The sequence below is a fragment of the Ambystoma mexicanum genome, chromosome 14, assembly GCF_040938575.1.
Source record: "Ambystoma mexicanum isolate Mex_15411 chromosome 14, UKY_AmexF1_1, whole genome shotgun sequence".
Taxonomy (NCBI): domain Eukaryota; kingdom Metazoa; phylum Chordata; class Amphibia; order Caudata; family Ambystomatidae; genus Ambystoma; species Ambystoma mexicanum.
The window spans coordinates 616,785,760-616,805,007 of record NC_090940.1 but is presented as its reverse complement, the minus strand read 5'-3'; the positions used below and the strand labels follow the sequence as shown (position 1 = coordinate 616,805,007).

General features: G+C 48.4%; 1 protein-coding gene across 5 annotated transcripts in view; it reads left to right on the top strand.

Moving 5' to 3' along the window:
* Positions 1-19,248, top strand: part of TTLL5 (tubulin tyrosine ligase like 5) — a 769,178-nt gene that overhangs the window by 202,353 nt on the left and 547,577 nt on the right. For all 5 annotated transcript variants that reach the window (XM_069638032.1, XM_069638034.1, XM_069638033.1 and 2 more), the window contains one exon: positions 15,331-15,412. In XM_069638032.1, the coding sequence (XP_069494133.1) occupies positions 15,331-15,412 (82 nt within the window). The remainder of the gene's footprint in view (positions 1-15,330; positions 15,413-19,248) is intronic.

The window sequence follows — 19,248 nt, the reverse complement described above, 5'->3', positions numbered from 1 at the left end:
GAGGGTGTTTGCAGGCAACAGCCTTGACCCTAGTTCAGACACTCTCCAGCACATACCAACTAGGATGCTTGCTGGCCGAACCTAGCAGGGCACGCTGTGTGCTGGCTGGGTACTGGTTCTGGATCAGCTGGACGGGTCCTCCGAGTCCGTTATCTCCCTCTGTTCCCTGGGAGATGTTTAGGGGAGGGATTTTGCTTCCGGCTGGGAGCTCCTGACCATCCTTCACTGGTGGAAGATGTAAGGTAGACTGTTCCTTCAGCTAAGGTCCAAATTACAAAAAAGGTAGCAGGCGCCCCTCTCTCGAAAGAACAAGGCATGATAACCTGTTCAGTGGTTATTAACCACATTGAGAGTTCGCAGCCATTGCTTTTTGCTCACTGTACCTTCACAGATGGGGAAATATCCATTTGCATATCAGTCTTTGTCCCGCCCACAAGGGCAGTCCAGCACCGAAATGCTATGGCAATTCCTCTCTGAACAAGAGTACCATCAGCAACCCCATACACGTGTTTCAGCCTTGTCCAAATTAGTCCTTTTTCTTACTCCTGTCGAAGTCTTCAGATCTGCAAAGTGAGGGGTTCAGCCCTTTTTTAAACCCAAATGGGCCCCAATGATTGGTGTAGGCTAGGCCTACCTTAATCAACCAATCCTGGGTCCCCACCAACAATCTTCTGTTATGCATGAGGTCAGAACCAGAGTGCTCTGCAACAGGACTGACAAGGGGGTGACAACATATAAGTCCCACCCATCTTCCTGTCTGTTGTAGATCAAAGTGTCTCTCTGGTTAACTGAGCCCCCTGGGACTTGATTAAAGTGCAGGTTTTCCCTTGAAGTATGATCTGGGAGCAGACTTCCCGTCTCCCCCAAACCACATACATCTCCACTCTGAAAGGGGTCAGCTCTGCAGGGGTTTTCCTACTGAAAACAGTAGACCCAGGCATGCATTTCACTGCCTTTCATACAGAGGGTGGGAACTAGCTTCAAGTTGGCAAATTGGACACCAAAGGGGTGTTAGTCCTGCCTTCCTGTTGTCTCTCCGGCAACCAAGCCCACTTGGCAGGCTTGCTTCAATTATCTATCATTGGTATACACTGCCACCAGCCGGAGAACAAAGGAATACAGTTCCATGGAGCCTTTGATATTTTAATTGGGTTGCTCATAGCTGGAGGAAGGTATGCCTTCACCCTTCTTGGAATGTGTTGATGAACCCAGGGCTGTCGCATTAAAGTGAAATATGACTGTGGAAGACGGCGCCTTAAGGCTGTGTCTTCCCACAGTACAGGTGACTTTGTTTGGTGCGCAAAGCAGACGAAATGGGTGTGGAATGGCCACACTAATTTCTCAGAGGTTGGTCACCCATCATTCATTTTCATTTATCAAAAAATCAAAAAAAGCCCAGGCGAGCGCACTCACGCTGTGCGGATGATCGAATTCCTCACAAACTGTGCCTCTCTAAGAACAGTGAGCAAGGGGTCCACGTCTGGAATACCCTAGTAACTTAGGGTGGGACCCAAAGTTACTTTTTAATATACAAAACAGGGTTCTGGGAGTCTCTCTACCGGCCTCAGTCGCGTGGGAGTCTCAACCAGATTTTTTAGCTCACTATCTCTTTCACAGAAGAGAAATATCCACAACATATCAGTCTTTGTCCTTCCCAAGGGCAGTCCAGCACCAGAATGCTAGGCAATACTCTTCTTAACAAGAGTACCAACAGCAACCCCAGACACGTGTTTCGGCCTGGCTGGGCCTCATCAGTGAGGTGGAGCTGTGCCTCTCTAAGAACAGTGCGCAAAAAGATAGTGAGCTAAAAAATTGGTTCAGACTGCCCCACGACCATGACTGAGGCCTTAAAGAAATCTGAACACATCTTGCTGGCCCTCAAGCCATTCCATTGGAAGCCGGTGGGATGCGTGGCCCAGTCCAATGCATTGTCTGCCATGCTGCAGCGCAAGGGGAAGTAGGCTTCACAGAGGAGGCAGCACAGTGAGTGCTACACCAGAGAGAGAGGTGAGACAGCACATGAGAGCCAGAGAGCAGAACGTGTACTACAGCACAGAGGAGAGCTAGGACTCAGTGTGTATGCTGTACAGAGGAGGAGAGAGAGTGAGTTAGCACAGATGGCAAAAGGGATTTTATTATTATGTTGTGGGTTTGTTTGAGAGGCTACTCGCGCGCCAGGTGTCTGATAGTTAGAACAAAGGCAATGGTATGGTTGATGCTCACTGTCGCATTTGCGTGTAGGCAAAGAGAGCTCCCACCTCCTCTTAAATGCACAATAAAATCTTATGCCACCACATAGTTTGCGCCAGTTGAGACTGGGTTTATTTGTAAATAATGAGTAGTGTCCGTTAGCGACATGTGTTTCGGCCCATGGCCTTCTTCACAGCCTCAGTTTCAGTTATTGCCTATACATTGATCAACAGAGTATTTCAAGGTAGCACTTTACAATAGTGTAAGCACTTGAGATGCTTAATTACAGAATAAACCATACCGTGTTGTCCATCAAACAAATCAATGGTACCTGCACACGTTTGATAGGGATAGTGTTACAGGAACACCCCTGTCAATACCCTTTTATTGTGGAACTAATCAACTTGTGATGCTCCAGTCCAACCAATAGATGGGGGGCCTATCCACAACCTGGAAATCTAAGCAACTACAAGCCACAAAAAGACTATTAATGGGCCAGCACCTTCTTTCATACATGAAAATGATCTGAAGGACAGGTATTCTGCTGCTATTGTATGTCAGTAATTGTAATACTGATCAAGATGATCTGACAAGCAATACCTTGCATGTAACTAGATTAAAAGCACAAAAGCAGGATTTGATCACTACGCATCAACAGATCCTCCACTTGTATGAATTATTCTATTTTTATTTTATTGGTTAAAGCACGGAACCAGCTCGAGAGCAGCGGAGCGCTGTACAGAGCGTGGGTAGCTGGCATTTGGGCTGGCATCTTTTAACAGTTGTGCAGTACTGTGAGGTTTGTGCGTCGGTATCTGGGTCTATTGGAATTAGTCCTTATTCAGGCATTGTTGAAAGAGCTATGTTTTGAGAGATTTGTAAAATTGGAGAATTGTGAGGGTATTCCTCACCGACACCGGGATCGAGTTCCAGAGGGTGGGTGCATGACAAGAGAAGGATTTTTTGCAGTTCTTCTCTTTGCGGACGAGTTGTGATTCAACCCGGTAGGTAATTTTGCTGCGCGAGGAGCGTGTGCCACCAGATATGTGGAGCTTAGCCACCTGGTACGCTGGTGTGCTACTTGTGACTGCTTTGTAGATGAAGATGATACATCTTAAACAGTATCCTGGCTTGTTGTGTAAGCCCATGTATGTCGCGTAGGATGGGGTAATTTGATGACATTTCCGTGCTCCCGCAATAAAACGTGCTGCAGCATGGTGGACTGCTTTTAGGGGAGCCAAGCGAGCAGCTGGGAGACCTGTCAGTAGAGCGACATTTACCCCATCGATGTGCGAGACCACAAGGGCCTACACTGTGGTCTGGAAGTCCTTCGACAGGGCAAAGGGTTTAATTTTTTGACAGGCTGATGTCAAAGGTAATAACTAAGGATTTTGCCCAGTCAGAGAGTTGTGGATCAAATCCTTCTTGGCGCATATCATTGAGCCATTGTTGGACAAGTTGTTTTTAGTGAGCAGACCTATGACACATTCAATCTTGAGTGGGTTTAGTTTGAGGTAGGCAGTCAACATCCAGGACTGGATGATGGCTAGATAATCGCATAGACAACTGATGTCCTGCGCGCTATTAATCTCATGTACAACTGAGTATCATCTGCATATTGGTGGGTAGCTATAGTGGAATCTTTGAGGAGAGTGCCCAGAAGCTCCATGTAAAGGAGAAACAGGATTGGTGAGAGGATGGAGCCTTGGGGGACTATGTAGGAGACCTGCAGTCGGTTAGAACGCGAGAAGTTCATCTTGACAGCCTGGTGACTGTCTGAGAGGTAGGAGCTAAATCAATTCAGGACGGTGCCAGAGAATCCCATCCTGTCTGCAAGGAGGGAGAGAAGGATGTGGTGGTTGACAGTGTTGAATGCAGCTGAGACGTCAAGGAGGACGAGGAGGCATCAGTCGCCCTTATCCATGATATGGAGAGAATCATCCACCACTTGGACGGTGGCTGTTTCAATGCTACACTTGGGGTGGAACCCTTAATGATAGTCATTTAGGAGGTGGAGTTGTTCGATTTTCGCCAGTAGTTGTGTAGCAACTACTTTTCCCAAGGTTTTGCCAATAAACGGGAGGTTCGTAATGGGCCTATAGTTGGCCAGGTCTTATGGATGTAGGGTTGTTATTATCAACAGAGGTCGTATGAAACAAGTCTTGAGGGTGACCGGGAATTATTGTTCTGCGGGGGAGGCATTGATGATGCTGAGGAGTGCAGTAGGCGCCGGGCCTGTCAATTGTTTAATGATGGAGGCCAAAAGTATATCGTCCGAGTAAGAAGTAGATTTGAGGGAGGCAATACTTTTTAGGAGATCTGGGGGAAAGAGAGGAGGGAATTCGACCCAAAAGGGCAGTGTGGGTGCACGGGATGCGCGCTCGATTCTTTGCTTTGTTTGTGCGAGTTTGTGAATGTCTTCTTCGTCTTCTACCCCGAAGTCGGGCATCAAGAAGTGTCGGGACTGCAGTGCTAAAATGTCCATTACGGACCTGCATGACGTCTGTCTCTGGTGCCTGGATGAGAGCCATGCCACCGACGACTGCGATGACTGCCAGTACCTGACCTCGAAGGCCTTGCAGGAGTGGAAGAAGAAATTGTCGGTAGGTAAAGTTACCAAACCCTGTAAGTCGAAATCCGCTGGGCTTTCGACTGACGATTCGAGAGGTGACTCTCCGCGTCGGCGTAAGTCCAGGGGGTCTCGGTCCCGGAATGGTTCCCGACATTCCTCTGCCTCTTCGAGGCATTTGCGGAAGCGCTGTAACCGGTCGCCTTCCCCGTCCGAGGACTCCGCCAGACGGCGGGTGGCTTGTCCCACCAAGCATTCATCACCGGCGGAATGGGACGCATTTCGCAAGGAGATGATGGCGTTTTTTGAATCGCAGGGCACCGTTCCGTCCATGCCTTCGAGAGAAGCCGGCAAGGAACGCGCTAGGGCCTCCGCTCGCATGCCTTCGGGCTCGGGTGGTCAGCGCGATCACCAGGAGCTGTCGAGGTCCCGATCAGACAAGGTTGATCGCACTAGCCGTGCCAGGTCCCGGTCCTCGACGCCCTCGAGACCGTCGGATCCTGTGAGGCCTTCTAAGAAGACAGCGATGCCATTGGCGCCATGTCCGTCGAGGGACTTTCTCGAGGATCCGGCTCCGAAGCCGTTGTCAAAGTTGTCGACGCCTCGGGCGATGCCGATTCCATCAGCGCCCTCGACGCCTTTTGAGGAGGATTTACTGGAGGTACCCCGGAGGACGGTGGAAACCCCGAGGAAGGCCCTGAGTAAATCAGTGAGGCCTGTGTTTGAGCCTTTTTCTGTACCCTCATCCAGGGAGTTATTCCAGCCTTTGGATTACATCTCAGAGGTGGATGAAGGGTTAGATGTTTAGGGGTTTGTACCTCCTGATGACCTGTTGTCGGGTCATAGCCAGATGGAAGACCTAAGTGTCATGATGCCTACCCCCAGGCATCCGGACCAAGCCCATCAGCCCCGGGAGCAGGCATCTAGACATTTAGTAAAACCCCACCAGCCCCGGCTAGGGGCTATCTGGGCTCAGTCCTGGCGCCTTAGGCGCCAGGCTCATAGTAGGAATCAGTCCTGGAGCCTAAGGCGCCAGGCTCATAGTCATTACTTGCCTCAGGCAGACCATGCTGCAAATGACTCCAATCCAACATGAAGCCTGAAAGGGACTATTTTTCTACAGGGACTATTTTTTACTCGGGTGTGGTTCTAGGGACTTCTTACCTGGGACTACTTTTGAGGCTATTTAAACCACGCCCGACCAGCAACACACGCTTCGTGTTATTCTGCATACAGCAATGTAACACTCACCGTGCCTGCAGCCTGCATCCAGTTTTCTGCCACGCCCGCCTCGAATCCGGAGCTCCTAAAACAAAGAGGAAAGAAAGGGACAAGGTTAGAAAACAAACTTATTTCTATTCCACACCTGATTCTGGATCCATCTCGTCTCCGGACCTGTAAAGAACATCATTTCTGCACGCGCTGCACCTCCAGCTGCAGCGCCGCGCCATACTCACCAGTTTTCACAGCATCCTTCGGGTCGGCGCTGCCTCCATCATTTCTTCGCCGAACTTCGGCACCTAGGAGACAAAAGAAAACCACAAGGTGAGCCGAGGGAACCAACAAATATAATTCTTACCACCATAGACTTACCTGATTTACCACCGGAGGCATCCTTTTGTGACTCTCCATATTTTCATATGCCACATCTGTAAAGAGAGACAAAACAACACGTTTTCCTCGTGCAACATTTACGGGATAGCGCCGGGTAATACAGACTCTTACCTGAGCGCCACCAGCTGCCACAAGAGCATCTTTTCACGAGCCAGCTGCAAGACAAGAAAGGAAGGGGGGGAACAAGAGTGAACATCGGACATATTGAACTCTATGAACTTAATACTTACTGGTCCTCACCAGGAACCTCAGAGTCAATACTCTCCGGAACTCTCCCAAGCCTTCAAACCAGTGAAGTAACTGGAATCGACGCGCCCCTGCAAATCCACGCAGGATGGAGAGCTCATCTTTCAAGAATAAAAGGTGAGATTGCTGTGAGGGCATTTCGGAGGTGATTAGTTGGGGAGGACTGTGGGGGTGCCATCACTTGAATCCACAAGTGGCTAAATCCATCTCTCCACTTACAGGAGAATATTTCTACGGGTTAAGCAGACAAGATTAGGAGGGCAGATCCAGTCAGTCATCGCTGCACTACGCATCACGTGGGTGGAGACCGCTGCTGCCCGGGTCCGACTGACGCCCCTGTGGGAGCCAGGTGAGCGTAACACTAAGTTAGTCTTAACATGACGCAAGTGGTCTGGACACCTCTCCGGAAGTTGTTTGGCAGGCCTGAGCCTGGTACCTATGCTGAGTCCTCGTACAGGCGTCTCATGTCGAGGGTCACTGAGTATTTGGGGTGGTCTGCTCCACCTGTGGATTTTCTGCAGGATGACCTGACAGACATATTGGACCAGGGTCCACCCACTGACCCCGGTGCTGCCATTTCATATGGCCTTACAAAGAACGGTGGCCGTCCAGCCTGTGGGGGCCCCTGCTACTTGTCATCGCACCCTACTCCAGAGAGTTTGGTGGTGCAGACGGCTACGGCCCCAGCGTAGCAGGCGGCGTACCCTACCATCCCTCCTCATAGGGACGACAAGCGCTTCGATGGTTGGGCGAAGACAGTATTTTCATCTGGGGGTATGGCTTTAAAGGCAGCCAACTCTGTTGGTGCCTTAGCAAGATTCACTCACACTCTGTGGAATTGTGTATCTTTGGCGGCTGAACATATTCCCAAAGGGGAGGAATCGGATGGCTTTCTAGCCCTCGTGCAAGATGGCAAGAATGCCATGTGTGAATCCGTTCAATCGGGTCTGGACGTGGCAGACTGTGTCAGCCGGTCCATGGCGGCGAGCACTGTAATGCGCAGGTTTGCGTGGTTGCGGAAGTCCGGGTTTGCTCCTGATGTGCAATCCTGGCTACTCAACATGCCCTTTGATGGTGTCAATCTTTTTGGCAGCAAGGCTGACGAGAGCCTTGAGAGGTTGCAGACCTCCAAAGCTGCGTGTCACACAGGGAGTAGCTGCCTGACAAAGTTGGACCATACTTTAAATTTGGTATGCGATTAATTGTATTCGAGTTAGTGGTGTTATCAGAAATTCACCAGTGGTTCATACTTGTGATGAAATCTAAAACCCCCTAAGGGGTAAACAAGACCCATATATTAAATTGTATTGGTAAGCTCTATATGATTAAGAGCAACAGTTTTTATTCATTAGTGATACAGTTTTATTACTCACAGCTTCCTATATCAAAACAGCAAAAAACAAAGTGCGGTGTCCTGATATAAAGGAAGGGCAAGAAGAAGAGGAGCTGTAGACATTAATAGAGCATAAGTCTCAAGTCTGTTCTGCAGTCCAAAGAAAAGAAAAGGAAAACAAAACAAGAAACCAGAAAACAAAATAAAATTGTAGTGCTAGGCTTTTAACAAGTAACTGCTTAACATCATTTCTTGAGTAGAAGATTCTTTGCAGAACTAAACAGGGGCATCAGTAATTAGAAATACATTTTCATCAATTTCAAAAGGTGCCCCATTCCAAGAGAGCTGTGGCAAGAGCAAAGCAAGACAGACTGGTGGATGTTAGTAGAAAGTGTACATTTATATATAGGTCAGGAGCAGTTGTCCTTCAAGTACCATATACTTGTACACTGATTTTGGATCTATTGGTGACCAATCCTCTGTCAGACCCCCAAAGTTGCAGCAAAGTCGTTGAGCGCTGCAGTACGTCAACCTCCGCCTTTTCGTCCTAGGGGACAGCAATGGAGGGGAGGTTCCTTTCGATACTACTCTTCCTTTGGTAGATCGAGAGGAGCGGCCAGTCAAAGGGGCCAACGTAGGAGTACCAGAGGTGGAAAACAAGGTACTCGAGGTGCCAGAGCCGCTCGGGCAGTTGCCTCTTTGCCCTCAGGCACTGCCGCAGCCGCTTCAGCTCAGTCATGAGGCCATGTCCCATGGTTCGCCAGTTGGGGGGAAGGCTGGCGCAGCATCTTGTAAAATGGCGTGCCATTACTTCAGATGTGTGGGTTCTGGAGATCATAGCCCACGGCTACTGTCTTCCTTTTCGGCAGAGGCCAAACGACAATCCACCGGGGAAGCTCTCTTTTAAAGAGTCCGGATCCGCTCCTTGCGCCGGAAATCAAATCCCTGCTGGAGAAAGGGCCATAGAACTGGTGCCTGTAGCGCAGAGGAACAAGGGATGGTATTCCCCTTGTTTTTTGATCCCGAAAAAAGACGGGGGATTGAGACCCATCATGGACTTACGTGGTTTGAACAAGCTCCTCAGGAAGGACAAGTTCAAGATGGTTACTCTCTCTCAAGTCCTACAGGCCCTTCAACTTCAGGACTGGTTGGTGTCTCTCGACCTCAAGGATATTTACTTCCATGTGCCGATTCATCCCAAGCACAGGAGGTACCTGAGGTTTGCGGTTGGCGACTCACATTTTCAGTTTCAGGTCCTGCCGTTCGGATTGACCTCCGCCCTGAGGGTCTTCACCAAGTTAATGGTGGTGGTGGCAGCGTATCACAGGAAAGGGGGGGATTCACGTGTACCCCTACCTGGACGATTGGTTTATCAGGGCGCACTCTCCCGAGCACGTCGTGGATCATCTGTCCGTCACCATCCACTCCCTTCACAAGCTGGGCTTCTCCCTCAACTTAAAGAAGTCCCACTTGACACCTACCCAGCGGCTCCAGTACATCGGAGCAGTGCTTGACACATCCCTGGGGCAGTGGTCGCCTCCCCAGGTGAGGGCTCATCTCATTCTGCAGATGGTGGACAGGTTTCCACATGCCAAGAGTCTCCCGGCATTCGAGTTCTTGAGGTTGCTCGGCCTCATGGTATCCTGCATTTTACTGGTGCCAGAGGCCAGGCTGCGGGTGAGATCTCTGCAGTGGGCTTTCAAGATGCAGTGGTCGCAGTCCTCTGGCAGGATGTTGGATCCCGTTCAGGTGCCGCCCTTGGTCGCCCAGGATCCGTCGAAGGCAATCTGATGAGGGGTGCTCAGTTTTGGCTACACTGGCCGGAGGTGATGATCGTGATGGACGCATCCCTCACGGGATGGGGCGCTCATGCCAACGAGCTGACAGTCAGCAGTCGTTGGTCTCCGTCGGAGTCCAGACTCCATATCAATCTGTTGGAGCTGAGGGCCGTCAGGCTAGCCCTGAAGGCTTTTCTGCCGACTGTGCGGGGGAAGAATGTCCTGATTCTGACAGCCAATACAGTGGCCATGCACTACGTCAACAAAAAGGGGACGGCAGGGTTACTCCCACTGCGCAGAGAGGCAATGCAGCTCTGGTTCTGGGCCATCCAGCAGGAAATTTCGATCTCGGCAGTCCATCTGGCCGGAGACGAAAACGAGGCGGTTAACGCTCTGAGTAGGTAGAACACGGTCTCTCACGAGTGGGAGCTCGCTCAGGAAGTTCTTTTGGAGATATTCGCCCTTTGGGGGACCCCACAAGTAGATCTCTTCGCCACCAGTGTCAACCGGAAGTGTGAAAGATTCTGCTTGCGGGAATTTCCTCCAAGAGGAGCCTTAGGGGACATGTTTGTACTGGAGTGGTCCTTCCCACTGCTGTATGCGTTTCCTCCAGTCCCCGTCATTCCGCAAGTGCTGAGGAGGTTACGGAGGTACATTTCCCGAATGATCCTCATTGCTCCGGCATGGGCCAGGAGAGCGTGGTACCCGCACCTTCTCGACATGTCCATCTGCCCTTCAAGCCGTCTTCCCTATCGAGACGATCTGCTCTCACGGGAGGGGGGTCGGGCTCTCCATGCAGAGGTCAAGTCTCTCAGCCTTCATGCTTGGTATCTGAAAGGTTGAGGTATAAGGATTGGGACCTCCCTGAAGACGTGATGGAGGTGTAGCTTTTGGCCAGAAGGCCCGCAACAAAGTCCCTGTACCGTTGCCGTTGGAGAAAGTTCTGCGATTGGTGCAGGGTAAAGAATGTGGATCCTTTTTCATGTGCCATTCCTGTGGTTCTGTCTTTTTTGCTTTCTTTAGCCCACAAGGGGGTACCATTAAGGGTTACCTGGCAGCACTGTCCATATTTGAGCACTCGTCTGAGGAGTGTTCTTATTTTAAGATTCCTTTGATTTCTCAGTTTCTTAAAGGGCTAACTAATGTCTTTCCACCGTCGCCTTTCCAGGTGGCGGGATGGGATTTGAACTTGGTTCTGAAGTTCCTCATGGGAGCTCCGTTTGAGCCCTTGCATTCTTGTCCATTGAGACTGTTGTCATTGAAGACTGTATTTTTAGTTGTGGTTCCTTCCGCTCGCAGAGTGAGTGAATTGCAGGCACTTTCCGCCAAGCCACCTTTCACGGTGTTCCATAAGGACAGGGTTGTCCTTAGGGTTCGTCCTTCTTTTCTTCCAAAAGTTGTGTCGGAATTTCATTTGAGCCAGAAGGTAATTCTTCCGGCGTTTTACCCACCTCCACATCCTGGTAAGAAAGAGGAGAGGCTCCATAGGTTAGATCCTAGGAGAGCTTTAAGTTTCTACATCTCACGCATGTCCGGGGTCAGAGTGGACGATCAGCTATTTGTAGGATACACTGGAAGGCGTTTAGTTCAAGCTGTTTCTAAGCAGAACTTGTCCCGATGGATCATCTTGACAATCTCTGAATGCTAACGTCTGGCGGTTAAGGACCCTCTGGTGGGCTTACGGGCTCATTCCACTAGGGCTGTGGCTGCCTCCACTGCTCTGCAGAGGGGTGTTCCCATTTGTAATATCTGTGAAGCAGCCACATGGGCCTCTGTCCATACTTTTGTCAGACTCTATTCCCTGGTTTCCATCCATGGGCAATATTTAGCCTTTGGTTAGGCGGTCCTCTATTCTGCAATTTGATTGGGCATTCTAAAATTCTAAATTCTTTACCCACCTCCATACGTTGGTACTGCTTTGGGAGTCTGTCATAGATGTGGAATACGTCGGAGGACACAATACCCTCGAAGAACAAGTTACTTTCTTACCTGGTAACGTTCTTTCGATGGGATGTTCCTCCGACGTATTCCACATCGCACCCTCCCAGCCTGCCCCTCTACAGAATTTCTTATGCGATTGCAGCTTACGTTTCCGCAAGGCTTTCTGCAGTCATACTGGCAGGAGATTGGTGCCACACGTTCTGGGAAAAAACTATAACTGAACAACTGAGGCTACGGGCGCTGTGCATCCTATATATAACATCCAGTGACGTTGGCTCGACGGAAGCCCTCGAGGACAGCGTATCGACGTCATCGACGCAGGACGCCTACGGCGAAAAAAAAATCTGAGGCAGCACAGCTGTGGTGATTACTGTCATAGATGCGGAATACGTCAGTGGAACATCCCATCGAAAGAACGTTACCAGGTAAGAAAGTAACTTGTTCGTTTGGTAGTGGAGTGTAAGTTGGAGATGCCTGCAATGAAAGAGTTACGCCTGTGAGGTGGTCCGTAGATGAGGTGGAAGATGATGGATTCCTTGTAGTATAGAGAACTGGCTGGTAAGTGATGCAAATGAGCTTGTTCTGGGAGGGGGGATGATGGAGCATGGCTAATCGCTCATGTGTACAATTGGCACTCCACCTCCTGCCCTTCCTAGCCGGTCGGCATGTTGGATGCAGAAGCATTGTAGGTTTGGTGTAGGAGGATGTCAAAAGCATATGGAGAGGATGGGGTAAACCATGTTCCAGTGATGAAAAGGGCATCAAGGTTGTTGTACGAGATGAGGTCAGTGATCTCTGCAGCATTCGCGACTGCTGAGCGAGCATTGATCAACATGAGGGCATGTGCATGTGGTCTGTGGGTGTTTGATGGGGCAAGGGCAATATTGATGAGGTTTGCTAGGGTAGCTTGTTGGTGCTGCCCAGGGCACTCGGCCATTCAAACCCGAGTGAGAGTGAGGATCGGCTTTGGAGGGAGGAGAAGCATGTTGATGTCTTTTGGTGAATAGCAGTAGTAGCGATTAGTTTGTAGGCGAAATGCAGGATAGCAGGTCAGGCCCTTGGCCATATTGGGCACAAACGGGTGCGGTCCTTCTCTATGCCCGTGCTTTGCTGATGATGATGGCGATGATGAGGACGCCTAAGCAGGACTGATTAAATCGGTGGTGGTCAGAGGAACTGATTGGCAGGGCCTGGTCATGTAACCAACAGCCTACACAGTGCTGTCTGTCTGAAGCTGACCTAGAGTCCTTTAGTAGAGGATTCATTAGTGTACTTATGTTGTGCTGAGTGATTCAGGTGTCATGGGGAATTAGTCACATGTGAAGGAATATGATGCTCATATGGTACTCCATGTTACATTGACCTTGCCATCTGATGACCATAATCCATATGGCTTGGGTGATTTTGGTATGAACTATCAGGGAATTGTTCAATAATATTCTTCGAAGGCAGCTGTTATCTGAAGATGCATTTGATTCTGAAATCGCACACGATTGATGTCAGTGGCTTGAGCACCTCTGGGTGCTGTTCGAAATGAGGGTAGGGCATCCCTTGGTTGAATTGTCAGCCTTTTGAAATGTCTGCCTCCACTTTAGACTGCCCAGATTACCCAGTTGCTGCAGTGAAGTATTATGATGGGTTAGAGGGTCCAACCTTCACTTTTGTACTCTATTTTCCATGGGACTAGTAGGACAATCGTTGTATTAGTCAATTTCAGGTTGCATTAGACTGCAGCGGAAATGTGTCCAAATCCAACCTGGATAAAGAATTGAACATGAAGGAATGTTTCCTCATTACATTTAGTCTCATATAGATTCTCAGTGTAAAGCCATTTACTGCTTCGAAAGAAGTGTGCAAGGCAGTCAGCACTTAACTTTTAGACAAAAAAACGCAATATCTAAAATCATTTAACTATTTCATTTAGCGTTTAACGTTTTGCCCACGTAAGGAAATCTCTTCATCTGCAAGAGAGGACATGGTGATGGGAGGGCATCAAAGGAAGAGCGCAAATGGAAGATGAGATGAGGGAAAAACAATCGGGATGAGCGGGAGGAAGATGATACAAGAGCAAGGAAGGAAGGAAATGAGATGAGAGGAAGAATTCAAGAAAAAGAGGAGTAGCGAGGAAGACAGTTATGAGGTGTGATAGCATGGGAGCAACAACATTAGTTGAAATAGCCACACAGAAAGGAGATATGATGTCAGAAAAAAAATCGATGAGACGAAGAAGGAAGACGAGCTAAAGGACAAAAAAGATGTCGGGGAAATAAGAAAGGAGATGAGAGAAAGTAAAGGATTAAGCCAATGAAACGAAGACGATGGGAGAAAAGTTAAAAAAGAAATTATGGTAAGAAGAAGAAATAGAGGCGAGGAGGCAAGAAAGGAGGGATGAAGCCATGCCTGTTGCCATGATTCAGTTTCTTCCATCCTTTATCCTTTCCATCTATCCTTCACATCCTGCACAGCACTCTATCCATCCATATATCCCACCACTATCCATCCATATATCATACTCCTGTTTATCTGATCTGTGTAACTCTAGAAGAAGACAACAGGTATTCTCATCTTGGCCTTCTCTCCAGGGCAAAGTTGCCAGGTCTTGGGCACCTTCCTCTATTTCCATGTGCCTTAGTGAAGCCAAATCCAGGAGTGTTTAACATTGTCTGCACATCAGTGCTAACAGACTTGGAGAGAGGTGGGTAAAAATGGTGGCTTGCTGCATGACCATTCAAATTCCGGTTTCAGTGTATTTATTTAAAACGGAATGAAGCTGCCAGCAAGTAATCTTGCATGGATCATAAAAAAGGTAAGTAGGAAAGGTATTTCATGCTCTTTTTCCAGTTAACCTGGCCCTCCCAAATAACATTATACTAGAAGATTTCACAATTGCCCAACAATCTCATCAGCGACCTGATTCCATCTTGATCCCTCTACCAGGTATCACACATTTGCTCCAAACAAGCGTACATTTGATGTAAATCAAAAACAATATTTGATGTTCTGAATGAAACAATCATTTTACCTTGGATCTTTGCAGATCATTCAGGTGGGGGACAAGGAGGACGGGGGCCCGGGTCAGAGCGCTCAGATGTATAAAGCCTACATTCTGAGCATTCTGCTTGGCAGACACGCCCTCCAATGGTGCTAATAAATATGAATGCCAGGTGATAGTGAGCATATTATCTACTAGAGTAGTAAGTTACCTACCTTCTGTATTGATATTCTTGCTGGAAACCGTCTTTTCTCTCTGGGTTCTTCTGCCTGCACTTGCCCTCAGTTGGCTCCTAATGCCACCTCAATCAGAACATCCAGTTGGGGAGCGCATCATGAACCGGACTACCTGGGGCATATATGAAGCACCCTTGTTGGATTGTGTGAGGTAAAAAAGGGAATTCTGAATCTTCAGAGGAAACAAATATCTATTCGGACCAACATAATGGAATACAAATAACTTTTTCTTCTGCTTTGCAGTGACTCTACGAAGAGACTGCGTTCACAGAGGCCACGTTATGAATCAACAAATAAAGTGGCTCCTCATGACCGGGAATGGGTTAGGCTCGATATTACGGCTTCCCCAAGAAGTAAAAATGTTTGTCTGTTCTCTCCCGATTTCTTCCTCTGTGCTTCTTGTGGTCATAGCGTGATGTTTTCTTCTGCAGAACTCTATGGATTTGATGTCCTCATTGATGCAAATCTGAAGCCGTGGCTCCTGGAGGTGAACCTCTCCCCCTCTCTGGCCTGGTGAGTAGACTGAGATTTTACCTTCAGTGCATTAACTTGTAAAATGCAATGGATTAAGTGAGTTTATCTAGCTATACAATGGATTCCTAGGTAGCAAAATGAAGATTCCTAGGAAGCAAAGTGAAGTTTATCCAGCTATGCAATTGATTCCTAGGCAGCAAAATGACATTTATATAACTATGCAATGTATGTTCTGGCGGGCAACTGGTATTTAGTGATCACAGAATGGTGTGCTGTTCCAAAAATGGCTGCTGTGTCTGGCCATATGGGACAAATGCCTCCTTTTGTAAAGATGCAGGGTTTCCCTCTAGAGGTCATAGTTGGTGGGAAGAGGGGGGCAATTTAGAGACTGAAAAGCTTTAGGCAAGGCAATTGAATCAAAGTGAGAGGAAAGCATGTTATTCAAGGGGACAAAAACAGCAATGGCAAAACCTGTGCTTTGGGGTACAAGAAACCTCAGCAGCAAATCACACCAATGTATATCTGGAAAAAGAGGAACTGCGAAAAGATCAAAGAAGGCTGCCTAATTTGTTAATGTACCTGAGAAAACATGGTCTACGTCTCTTAATGGAATGTTGAAGTACTGACGGTGGATTGTGCTGTGAGAGGGAATCCAGGCAAATCAAGGTGGCAGCCAGGACTTACTTGAGTGGGTGCAACATTGGGGGAAATAACCAGAACCAACATTAGCTTGACAAACCCTCATGAGCAAGCACACCATCACTGCACCACCTACCCATGAAGTCAGACTAAGCACCCCCATCACTCCTAGCCATGCCTCTCATCTGCAAACCTTGGGACCCACCTTCCCTGTGCTCTGACATGCATGAGATTCAACAATCCTCAGCTAACATGTGCAGCGGGCTCTACTCTGTTCATTCTTATCTGTTTGTTTCATCATGCTTGTTGTTCTTTGGGGTATTTGATTAATGCACATTTGTGGTGCAGAGACCATTTTCAAATTATTCTTGAGTGGGGGAGTTGTCTTCGTGACCCATACAAATCTACATAGGGATGGCTTATTTTTCAAAATGTAGTAGTCCCCCAGATTTCCAACCTTCACATACATTTTAAAACTTATTTTCAGACACACACACTGCTGGTACATGCAGCCCCTTCTTCCCAGACTCCCGGGATATCCGTGCTATAGGTACCAAGGTCAGAACATTTCTTGCAGTGCACAAAGAGATGGAAATTGGTGCGTGGACGTAGCTCTTCCCATATGCAAGTCCCACTCACATAACTCCTGCACCACATTCCATCCCGGAGTGCCTTCTCTCTAGTTGGTCAGACCAGACTCTTCTTGCAGAGCTCCACTCTACATTGGCACATCTTCATATTGCTTTTGTGGTTCAGACTGTGGATTCCGTTTCCCCCGGTCCACCATCTGTCTAGATGGTTGGAGGTCCTTTGGTTCGGCATTAACCTATGCTGTGACTGTCCTGTGTAATGTTCTGCACAGTTTGTGTCTCCAGTCCCAAAGATTGGCATAATTGGCCAGATTGTGTCCCCTGACACCCTTTCAGTTCCGCCCTCAAGAATATGCTTCATTGGTACATGGATGTCTTCGGCGCCATTACTACGCTAGCTTGCAAGGGCTTTGTAGTGAACAAAAGGGAAGGGGGGGGGGGACCTCTTACTTCTGGCTTCTGTCTACCAAAAGGAAAAAAATCCTGACAAAATGATACCTGCTGAAAAAAGATAAACGATATTCAAACTGGCCATGAATTTGTGTTGAACATATACTTGGCATCAGAGGAGGAGTATGGCCGTTCAGAGATGGAGAAAAACTGCAACTCCATCATTCAGACACCATGGCTAAGCAATGACAAAAACAGCAAACATGCACATTAGAAAGGAGCCTTGGGGAGAAGGGAAGGAGATGGCGTGTGAAAGTAATGGGTGTGTGGGAATTGAAAGCATACAAAAAATGGCTATCGGGAGACTTCTTCCCCCACCCCCTACATATCCCTCTTAAGCGCACCTTTTCCTATTAATGGCGATGGGAAGCTTTTTGAAAAAAAATTGAGATTGTTGGGTGGAAGAGGAGAATGGGGGAATGAACAATAGAAGACAAAAAGAGATTATGGGTGCGGGTCATGGTCATAACTCCAAGAAAGAACATTCAAAGGATGGAAAAAAAACTCCCTTTCGCTGCCCAGAATATCCACAAAGTTGAAGTTTCAACAAAACTCATTATGATATGATATATGATATGATATGGCATTTATAACGCGCCCATAAACAAGTGTTTCAAGGCGCGACGAGGCAAGGGGGGGAACAAAGGGAGGACAGACCACGATCCTACTAGGCCAGGTGTCATTCAGGTCGCGCAAGTGCATGGGAAGGGGGGAAAGGAAAAGTGCGCGGGGGGAAGGGAGAGGGGAAAGTGCAGTACATGGGAAAGTGGAATAAATAAGATAAATAAGACACATAAAACAGCCAGCTAGTGGCAAGTGCAAGGAAGTGCAGACATAAGTGCTGGAAGGGGGACTGAAGGGATACAGAAAATATCGGTCCCCAAGTGCAGGGTTTGCCAGGGAGGCAGTTCAGGTGGGCAGTTGACGGGGCCTGGGCCAGAGATCAGAAAGGGTGGCCAGGTAACCAGTGCCATTTTTCCAGTCAGGAATTCAGCTAGGGAGGGGAGGAGGGAAAGCAGAAGCAAAGAGGAAGGTTTTGAGGTGTTTCCGGAACCGGAGATGGTTCTCCTCGAGTTTCAGGGAGGCAGGAAGGCTGTTCCAGAGGAAGGCCCCTGCTGAAGAGTCATCTGCCACCAACTTGTTGCTTGGAAAAGCGACTGACCCTGAGGGAGTTGGAGGCAGATGAGCGAAGAGCTCGAGAAGGAAGATATTTAGGAAGAGAGAGTTGAAGGTATTGCGGCCCCAGACCCCAGAAGGCCGTGTGTACAATGCAGAGGGTTTTGAACTTAATCCTCGCAGCCGCTGGGAGCCAATGCAGAGACTTCAGTCCTGGAGAGATATGATCCCTGCGCTTGAGGCCAAGGACAAGTTTCGCAGTCCTGTTCTGGATAATTTGCAGCGGGCGGAGAGTGGAGGCAGGCAGATTTAGATGGAGGCTGTTACAGTAGTCCAGCTTGGAGAGGACCAGGGCTCTGGAGACATTAACCTTGGGTACGTTTCAGCAAGTAAACAAACACAATGTTAAAAGGCATTTTCAAATGGATTGTGTCCTCTCACGTATTCCTCACCTTTAGATATCTTCCCTTCCAGCTTTAGCTGCTTTGGGGGAAAAAGTTCAGCAGAGTGCGGTGTGCGTCGATGGGGTTGAATCGATGTTCCTCGAGCGCTTCCATCTCAGGTTCGATGTCGTAGTCGGAATATATAGCACGCGCAACGCTTGTTAACTTAAGTTCTGTTTTTCCGCGATTGCTAACCCTTCGAGAAATATGGCACGCTTTGTTTCTTTGTCCCAAAAAACTATGACACTCTATTATGATGGCCTCGTCTTTGACACCATCAACCCGAAGACCGGATTAAAAAACTTTTACGACTGCAGTGCCAAGATGTCTCTCATGGATCCTCATCGAGTGTGCCTGTGGTGCCTTGGTGTGGAGCATAGGACAGCGGACTGTGAGTCCTGCCAGACCATGACTGGTAAGGCTCTGAAAGGAAGTAAAGGGAATTTAGCGGTGGGTAGGCTCCCAACTAAATCCCCCTTGACGACTCCGTCGAAGAAACGCTCGTCCAACGAGTTGAGAGGTGACTCTCCTCGAAGGAAGAGACCCAAAAACCGTTCATGCTCCAGGAGCTGGTCGCACCATTCCTTGTCCTCATCGAAGAAGATAAAGAAAAGGCGCTATAGATTGCTTCCTTCTT